Raw genomic sequence first — 10,273 nt, forward strand, 5'->3', positions numbered from 1 at the left:
ACCATACTTAAGTAAAAGTACAGATACCGTGCAGTGAAAATTACTCCATTACAAGTTACAAGTCACCAATTCCAAAACGACTTCAGTAAAAGTCTTAGAGTATCTGATTTTAACAGTACTTGAGTATTTTACTCATACTGTATGTAGGCTCAAAGCAGCACTAGTCCTCAACACTTAAGAGACACGTCAGTGAAAAACTAGAAACAGTTGATTTGTGAGGAGAGCAATCGCATTTATTTTCTTAAATCATAATAAGACTGAACACCTCAAAATGCAACAAATCATGGTCGACACCATAACCTACGTCATTACAAACACCCAAGTCTCATTTAAGCTCAAGTGCTCATAAGTAAACCAAACTCCTTCAAAAAGGTCTCTTCAATATAACAGATAAATAAAATAATGTTAAGTAGAATTAAAAAGTCAAAGCCTTTTTGCACTGGACATGCTGGTTTGGGCCTCATGGCCAGCTGCAGTCATGTCCTCATTTCACATACACTGTTAGCCCTTACCTGCCATTTCTACAGTAATATACTGTCAACACTGTTGCCAGCTAGTTACTGTAGGTGTTTTACAGTAAACTACTGCAATGGCTGTTTGAAGATACATTATAAAGAATCTATTAACGCACTTAAGTCACACAGTCTTAGATGAACACGTGTAAATAACAGATGAACACAATAAATCTGTCAAGATTTCACCAGAGGAGAATTAAACACAAACATCAATAACATCTTCACATATTACAGACACCACTTTCACTTTATATCTGTCATCTGTGTAAGATCTTATTGAGATTTAACTCTAGTTCATAGTGGTTCAATTATGTTTTAAGTCACCATTATGGCGATCAGTGTTTGCTTTGGTTGGACTCTTTGACTTTCTTGTAGCTTTAAAATGTACACTTATACAATAACACTGAAAGGGACTTTACAGGAACCGCAACTTTATGTTTGCTTAGTAACTGAAGATACATCTGAAAGAATTCAATCATTAAATAATAATAATATAGCATTTAAGATTTATTAAGATATGTTTGGTAAAGTGATTACATGTTGTAATGGAAAGATCTCTGTCAGAAAATCTTTCTTTGCAATTGAGACACAGTTAGACACTTGACATACAAACCTCATCAATGGTGACAAACAATCATGAATGAGTTTTGTACTATGTACCCAGCATGCATTGCAGCATGAAGCTGTTCAGTTGATTGTCACCATTGTTGAGATTCATATGTGAATTGTTCATTTCTCTGTGTCCGACTCATTCTATAGGTTAATATTTTGTCTATATAGTGTGAGAGCACTTTTGAAAATTGAAATACTATACATTCTTTTTACTGGTTTACATCACTTCATGGCAATAGTCCCACCATATGGTCAAATTTTGAGCAAACATGTTTAGAGCACATTTAGGAAGAGTTAGTTTTAAAAATAAGAGCTTTTGTAGATGTGTGACCTACAGTAACTAGCTGGCAACAGTGTTGCCAATATATTACTGTAGAAATAGCGGGTAAGGGCTAACCGTGTATAAACCGCCAGCGATTGACATCTACCTGATACTGCACTCATATTCATATAAAGAAGCCATGTTGACAAGTTTTTGTAAGTTATGGCAAAATCCACAAGATTGTAGTACCTTCATTGCCCTGTAAATGGCAATATTAATTATAAGATAGGTGCCATGCAAAATGTAATGTGTAATTGCATTAGTCATTACAAATGTAGTGGAGTAAAGAGTACATATACTTGTTCAAAAATGTAGTTAAGTAGAGAGTAAAAGTTGCTAATATCTTTAATACTCAGTACAACTACAAAGTAGCCGAAAAGATACTTAAGTAAAGTAACTAAGTACATTTACTCCAATACTTTACACCACTGTACTATTTGGACTTTGTCGAAGATATACTATCAATATTATCAACAGTATTTTTAGTGAAAACACTGTGAACACCAATAGGGGGCGTTGTGTGTCTTTGGTGCTCCATTCTCCAGTATCTCCAAAGAAGAACAAAGAAACAATATAAACACTCGCGGTTGTGTGTACGGGATAATAACGTTAAGTCGTCTGAAGACAGTAGGAAACGCTGACTTTATGAAGGCATTGACCTCTGGAAAACTAAGTAAAACGGAGAAAAAGAAACTCGGATATCTTCATGAATATGTTTGACCTGAAGTGTGAAAACTCGTCAGATGAGGAGGGAGAAGAAATTGATGGAGATCCCACTTTAGCAGCGCAAATATCCAGGTGTGCAAACATCTCGTCGGCAGATTTAGACGAGCTGGAGAACAGCCGAAACGAATCGAGTACTGTCAAACAAACAGTGTGGGCGGTGAAATGTCTTAAAACGTGGATGCGCGAGAAACAGATCAACAGCATCGACTTAACAACCGTCGAAAAATCTGAACTGACCCCAGTGCTGCGGGAATTTTACGGATCCATTCGGACAAGTAAAGGAGAACTGTACGGTATCAGCAGCTATGTCGGGCTCCGGGCTGGATTAAATCGTTTTTTCAATGACCCTCCTCTTTCTCGTGGCTGGAATTTGATGCAGGACGCTGAATTCAGATCGGCCAACAATGTTTTCAAAGGCATCGTTAAACAGACGCGACGATCGGGTAGGGATGTAACAACACACTACCCCCCGATCTCACCCGAAGACCTGGATATATTAAAACACTCTTCTGCACTAGACCCTGGCAACCCCAGAGGTTTATTAAATAAGGTCTGGTTTGACATCCAGTTACATTTTGGACTCCGGGGAAAAGAGGGCAATCGACACCTGCGGCCAGACTCGATGACACTTAAACGTGACCTAAATGGTTTAAAATATTTCACTATGGTATTACAGGATGTGTTTCGTGAATCAAAGAACCCAATTAAACGGGACAAGGACAAGAAGGGGGCCGCTATGTATGAAGAGCCTGGCAACCCACTCTGTCCCGTCGCCTCTTTGGAGAAATATTTAAGCAAAATCCCGCCAGACGCAAAGGCGCTCTACCTGCAGCCCAAAAGAACGCATGTGTTCAACGATGAGTTCTGGTATACAGCTCTACCTTTGGGAATCAATAATCTGTCTCAAATGCTGCCCAGAATATGCAGAGAGGCCGGGACGCAGACCACATACACTAACCACAGTCTGAGGCTCACTGCGCTTCAAAAACTGACTGAATCCAGACAGATCATGACTGTGTGTGTGCACAGGTACGTTTGTCCAAAGTAAAAACAAATAATGCAAAACCTTCAGATTGAAAACGAAGTCGATACTTTTGGTCACAGAGCTCGCTAAAATGAGATCACATCTGGAGACCGTAACGAAAGAGCAGACGAGGTGCAAAACACAATACCAGTTGCTATTTACATTGAAGGCAGTATTGTTTTAAATGGGGACACGTGTATGGAATGCATCTTTGTTAAAGTAATCAAATGACAAATATGCAAACTCATTTACTATTTAATTATCGAAAGTTTCCGAAAAAAGGATGACGTTTTCATATAATTTTCACAGACAATACATCCTTTCTGGCAATACAAATACATATAATGGGTTGCTGTATTCTTGTCTTCTACAGTATCTAGATGCAAGAGTGCCAACATGAAAGCCAAAAGAAAAAAAAAACATTTAATTGATTTTAATTCATCCAATAAAAAAGAATTAAAATAAAAAAATGTAGATTTTTGTCGGTTTCTATAGTCCAAGTCAACCTTTGATAATGTAGTAGCTTAATCATTTAACAGTAAGTAGCCTGAATGCTGAATTGAAATCTAGGCAGAAAATACATGTCGTACTCGATGGAATAGCATTATATAAATCTATACTTAATAACTAGAATACTACTCAAGTCAATAGCTAGATGCTTTTGAAAATAGTCAGAAGGGCCAGACAGGGGAAGTGATAGCAAATAGAAGCATGACATGTTTTACAAATTCAGTGGTCATTGTTTAATCATCATTTTTTACAAAAGTTTCACAAGGATGCTCTTATCTGTATAATGCTAATGAATACCTTAAAGCTTTAAACAAAGAATGCAAGAGTAATATAAAACAATTCCATGTGCCTGTGTCATGTTCTGATACAATGTGATGTATTTTATAAAAATCTTGTAATATATAAAGTCCATATCCAATATTTCTCTCCTTCACTCTTGTCTAGTCACTAAACATCACTAAGCAAATGCCAACATGTAATCTACACATTCAAGAGCAATTGTAACGTGTGTTGTTTGATATTGTTCACCTGCAGTGTCCATATTGAGACGAACCCTCATTTGCAGCAGGAATCTGCTCCATATTCAGCCAGCAGTGAGATTGACTCCAGCTCTGTGACACAGGAGAGTCCTGTGAGCAGCCACGGCTGGTTAAAAAAAGAACCAGAAAATGAAATAATTGAGTGGGAAAATATAAACTCGGAGGCCGCCGTTGATGCTGAGCAGGACAACACAAGCAATGCCATCTCCAGTACGTCATTATTCATTCACTGAGCATCATTAGCATCTCCACATTGAGATATGTGTTTTTTACGTATAGTCAAGACATGACCACCAGCTCTCTTCCTCAGCAGCAACGACCCCGATGGAGGTTTTACCCCCCAGTGTGATGCTGACCATCACCAAACTTCAGTGTCTTGTGGAGAGCAAACAGCAGAAGATTGAAGCACTGGAGAAACAAGTGCAGGACCTACAGGAGGATCGCAAGTTCCTCCGCACACAGATCGAGAACCTCACCAGCGCTCGTGTGGTTCAAGTACCAGAAGGTGCGGTGAAAAGCTAAATGATTCAAACAAACATCTTTCTCATGAGTGATAACTGTATCAGAATAGATGTGGGTGGCTTAACGTGCCATACGCTTTTGTTGTTTTGCAACCTTGTTAATATGGCTTTGTACTATTTCTTCCTGCATTGATAGTTGCTCATTGATCTTGTTTACCTTTATGTTAATTTCCTACAGCGAGCACTTCAGTGTTTTTACGGCCCAGGTCACATAAGAGACGGCAGAAAAGCATGTCTAACCCATGTGACAGTGATGAGAGCTTTACCGATGGGTCTGAGACCAGTGATTCATCTGAGGAGTTGAGCAACATCAAGAAAAAACGACACAACAAGAAGAAACGGAAGAGAGGTAAACAACATACAGCACTTTTACAATTACGGAATTTACTAGTGTGATTTATATCTGGTTAAATAAACATTAGATTTGGTTGAAATGTTGAGATTAGATGAGTGTTTTTAGCACATTTTAATGGCAAATGTATCTAACACCAAACATATTGACTTTTAAGCTTTTTTCAATGTTTTCTGAACAGGTTATGTGCAGTGTGAGTAAGTATTTTCATCCTCCAACAAGAAGAACCTGAGTGGAGTTTCTGCCCAGTTCCAGGCCAAAATTTGATTGTGCCCAGGGCTAAAGAGTAGGCTATACCATGAAGAATCTTAGTTGGGACAACGTTCCTGGTTGTTCCTCATTGATGGCTGAATTGTTTGCACCACGAAAGGCATTATGCAGAACACCATCGTCAACCAGGCCCTCATCACAGAATTGCATCTAACAGCCGAGAGAGAGAGTGTTCCTCTAGTGAGTCTGTGAGGAAATGTTGGTCAGCTATATGTCTAGCTGTATGCCCTCACAAATGATACACATGATGGCTTCTGCCTTTAACTGTTGAGAAAGCAAGGACATTGTCCATGTGTGGACATGAGAATGGACAGGGCTGTTGTGTGCATGTTGGACCATGGAAGTATAGCAAGAAATGAGTGATGTGAAACATGCTTTTTGTTATACTGTATATATGTGACCCTGGACCACAAAACCAATCATAAGGGTCATTTTTTTGTAATAAATAAGCTTTCTATTGATGTATGGTTAGAATAGGACAGTATTTTGCTGAGATAAAACTATTTGAAAATCTGGAATGTGAGGGTGCAAAAAATATTGAGAAAACTGCCTTTAAAGTTTTAGAGGCACTGTAGCAGGCCGTTGCTAAGGTTTACTAAACAGGTTTGTTTTAACACTTCTAATGGGTCTTCTCGCACGCAAGCTCAGTAACGTTTGTTTACGTTGTTGCTTTGAAACTGCAATTGCTACCACTGTAATGTCATTGTGGATGAACCTGAAAACAGAAATTCTAAGCTTTACATAAATACCAAACTTGAGTGGATAATTCCCAAAGAGCGGGCAGCAGCGTGAGAAGTTTGTTTGCGTATTTCTGGCCATTTTTGTTTGTGATTTTGCTGCATCCACTCACAAAAATATATATATTTTAAATATTTGCGGTAGCAAATTTACAGATTGTCTTCATGGAACATGATGTTTACTTAATGGTTTTGTGGTCCAGGGTCACATATGATCATGTGTTTAGTTATACTTTACTTCCATAGACATACACTGTAAAACTTTGCTGTAGGTTTGCCAGTAACTTACTGTAGATTTAATTGCTACTTAGTACTACTTTCCTATTAGTACTGTTTTCAATTTGAGTCAAGCTTTACTTTAATCAAAATTAAAACACTTTGGCTTTTGAGATTCAAAATGAGCAAGAGAGACTTGTCTCATTACTGGCATTAGCACAGCAACACTGCAATAAATGACATTCTTCCAAAGCATTTGTGTCTTGTTTTCTAGTTAAACTACTTAAAACTTCTTAAATTACGATACATTTACATAACAAGAAAGTGATCTAAGATATTAAGTCTTTAGTTTTAGTTTAGTTTTATGAAAGAAAGTATAAGAACTGTAAGTTTATGTTTAATACAAAATTGTAAATTAAAACTAGAGTAAGTTACTGGCAAACCTGGTGCAAAATGACAGCAAAGTTTTACAGTAGACACTGCATTGACTGATGAATCATATGTCAAAGGTGCCATCATATTGCACAGGGCAAGACTGACCTATAAACGCAAACAAGTGAAGAGGTGGCTGTAGTTTTTTTTGGACAGAAAGAACAATGTTTGCATTTCTCAACCAATTTTAATGGTTTATGTGTCAGAAAATGTATTCATTTTTTTCTATTCAAGTCATTGTTGTCGAACATCAGTTAATAAATGTAAATTTTCACTTGTGATAAGAGTGGTGTTGCCCTGTCCAATATGGTGGTGCTCTCAACATCTGCAATGAAAAAGCCCTCAATGTCGTTTCTATGCATGTCCATGTTTACTCCCACATGTTTTAGCAAATGTTCAGTTATCAGTTTCAGTTCAATTTAAATGCACAAATAAACAATTCTGTTTGTGAAATTAATCGATAGTCCTCCCAGAAATGTAACTGAATATACATATTGTTTTGGTATGTATAGGTGTTTTTTATTTTCACATTTACTGTTAGTGTGTGCTGTTCTTTCCTTATGTTTTTATATTATTTGTCCTGGAGATTTTGGAGCTCATTGGCTATTTGTCTGATGTTTCTTTCTGTCAGGATCATACACCTTTTAATGTCCCATAAACTACAGTATTTTGATGTATTTCCCAACAGAAGTACAGAATAAATGAAAGAGTTGTTTGTGTGTTTCACTGCACTTTCACCAAAGATTGATTGATTGATTGATTGATTGATTGATTAAACCTACTGAATACATTTTATGTTAAACACATCTGTTTGTACAACTGTTCTTAATCAGGGAGTGTCTTTAAAATGTCTGAAGTAAATCGTTTTGAGATCAAATAAAGGGGATCATCTTATTAAATATTGAAGCAGAGCAGTTGGGTGTATTATTGTTTGTTGTTTTTAAACCAATATGTGTTGCAGCAGTTTTATGCAGACTAGTCACTGGAGCACACAACATCTTTCCCCTCCCACCCACAGAAATAAATAATAAAACCAATGTGCAGAACAAATACGGCAGAAACAAAGCTCAGGTGGATAAGTGGGGGGGGTCCTTTTGAATATTCTGGATATTAGGAATTAAGGGGATGAATAACCCTGAGTGAAGGGGTAGTAATGGCAGGACTGATGATGAATTTAAGGTAAGAATTTATTATAACTAATTTACCATGATGTCCGTCCAGAATCCATGATATGAGTGAAGTTGACTATGATATTAAGAAATCAAGTAGGTGAGATCAATTTGCTTATTATATGCAAAAATGAAGAACAAAACTGCGCTTACATGTAAAGGAAAAAGCAGGTGTGCTAGATTTGGAGAGGATCACTATTATTTATGAGCAATGAAGGAAGGACACCCAACTAAAATGTTAATCTTAGTGCATATGGAGGTTGTGAAGTAATGAAAAGACAAGAAGTAATCGAACAGATCAGAGTACAAACTAAGATCCCATATGCAAATGCTGTGAAGATAGTGAGCAACAGAGAAGAGAGGTATACAGAAAAGGTAAATGAAGGGCAATACAACAAACAGCAGGAACAAATAAAGGATGATAAAGTATTGAATATTTTAAAAGGATTAATAGTGGGAGCCTATATGGCCGTGTGGACAGTGCTCCAGACACAGGGCTGGAAAGGTTACTTTTAAAATGCATTTCCATACAGATTACAAAATACATGCTTTAAAAAGTAATTTGTAACGTTTTTCATTAGATTACACAAATTCTGGAACTTAATCGAAATACTTTAGAATAATTTGGAATACTAATAAGGTACATAACACAAAGGGACCACCAAACAGAGGACTTGGTTTTCCTCTGGATATTATTTTTTAACAACATCAGTTTTCCACAACATATCTTAAAGCAAAAAAGCAGACAATCTTAGAAAAAAGAAAAGGAAAAAATGCTGATGCTCAAGAAATTAACACAATGAGTGTATATAAAAAGTCGCAATTACCTAAACAAATTACTTAAACAAGGGACTCGCAAAACATGAAAACAGTCGTTGATTCAAGTAACCGCAGACATTAAAGAATCAAGGGTTTGTACATTTTTTAATGTGGCAATTTGTATAAATTCACTCAGTTTGTAACCTTCTATTGCGTGAAATAGCTTATTCAGAACAGTACTAAATAAAATCAATATGCGATTTCTATGAACCCAGATCCCACTTATTTTGTTCAACCCAGATCCCACTTATTTTGTTCACTAATTATTTCAATTTTGCATATTCGGCAAGGGGTATGAAACCTATGAGCAGAACTATAGTTTAGGATGCTTTTGCAGATTGTTAGAGTCAGAGAATCACCGATTGCTGTTTATGTTAATTGCCTGTTACAGTTAATGTAAAGTTAAAATGAAATAAATGCCATTTAAATTCTAAGTAATCACTTTGGTAATCTAAAATACTTTTCGGATGTAACTGTAATTTGATTACCACCATTTAAAACGTAACTGTTATACAGTTACTCAAATTTTGTATTTTAAATACGTAACTAAGTTACATGTATTTCATTACTCCCCAGCCCTGTCCAGACATAGCGTAACTGCACTTCGGGAGACCTGATCCTCCCCATCGCTTCCTGTCTGTCTATACTGTCATTAAAAATGTCTCTATAGGTTGTTTAAGCACCTTATTATAACCAACAGTTGCGTCTCAAAGATTATTACGACCTACGGTTGCGTGTATTGATGTGCTGGGTATTCCATTGCTTTAGGTTGTTAACTTTAATTCTTCACATTTATTATATCATTTCATGAATATTTGTATTTTTAAAGATATTTCGGAGATGCTAACCCCACAATCACAACTGACGTAGCTCTTCATCTGCCAGTAATTTTTAACGTACGTTTAAGCCGGAAGTTCCCCAGATCTGAAGATTTACTGTGGATAAAAGATATAGCGAATATATACATTTATGCAATACACAATGCAATAGATAAAAGCTTCTCCTGCTGCCAGTAGAGGCGCAAATTCATTGAAGGGTCCAATGCAAAAGCTTAAGAAAAGAGATGAAATTAAAATTCTGTCATGAATTACTCAGCCTCACGTTGTTCCAAAACTTTCAACAGACAAACACAAAGAAAGATATTTATAAAAAATTTAGCAACTGACCTTTCTGGGGCACATTTGACTACCTTTTTAATTTTTCTACTATGGTAGTTAATGGTGCCCCAGAAATGTCAGTTGCTAAAAATGTTTTAAATATCTTTCTTTGTGTTAGTCAGAACAAAGAATTTTATACAGGTTTGGAACAACGTGAGGTTGAGTAATTCATGACAGAATTTTCATTTTGGGTGAACTATCCCTTTAAGGAGGGAATACAAGATCATCTAAGTGTATACACAGTTGAGATGATAACTAGGCATTGGGTAGAACACAATTAAACACGTTATGTAAGATAGCTGATCAGCACTGATTTCTTTGCAATCTATGTCATCAAAAACAGACCTGATAT

General features: G+C 36.6%; 1 protein-coding gene across 2 annotated transcripts; it reads left to right on the forward strand.

Annotated features, from left to right (window-relative positions):
* Positions 1-1,338: 1,338 nt before the first annotated feature.
* On the forward strand, positions 1,339-7,656 carry zgc:174877 (uncharacterized protein LOC570025 homolog). 2 transcript variants are annotated; one of them, XM_057322238.1, is made up of 5 exons: positions 1,339-3,204; positions 4,244-4,458; positions 4,559-4,753; positions 4,948-5,118; positions 5,303-7,656. In XM_057322238.1, the coding sequence occupies exons 1-5, from the start codon at positions 2,156-2,158 to the stop codon at positions 5,320-5,322; spliced, it is 1,650 nt and encodes a 549-aa protein (XP_057178221.1). In that variant the 5' UTR covers positions 1,339-2,155; the 3' UTR covers positions 5,323-7,656. The 2 variants fall into 2 exon arrangements, with proteins under 2 accessions (XP_057178221.1, XP_057178222.1); XM_057322239.1 differs by having other exon boundaries at positions 4,562-4,753.
* The last annotated feature ends 2,617 nt before the right edge of the window (positions 7,657-10,273 follow it).

Source organism: Triplophysa rosa, linkage group LG23, assembly GCF_024868665.1.
Source record: "Triplophysa rosa linkage group LG23, Trosa_1v2, whole genome shotgun sequence".
Taxonomy (NCBI): domain Eukaryota; kingdom Metazoa; phylum Chordata; class Actinopteri; order Cypriniformes; family Nemacheilidae; genus Triplophysa; species Triplophysa rosa.

What these genes read in the sequence shown, in the direction of transcription:
- zgc:174877 (XM_057322238.1), top strand. Translation starts at nt 2,156, where the DNA reads ATGAATATGTTTGACCTGAAGTGTGAAAACTCGTCAGATGAGGAGGGA. An exon ending in TGTGGTTCAAGTACCAGAAG is followed by an intron (nt 4,754 to 4,947) that starts GTGCGGTGAAAA and finishes AATTTCCTACAG; the next exon opens with CGAGCACTTCAGTGTTTTTA. An exon ending in CAAGAAGAAACGGAAGAGAG is followed by an intron (nt 5,119 to 5,302) that starts GTAAACAACATA and finishes TTTTCTGAACAG; the next exon opens with GTTATGTGCAGTGTGAGTAA.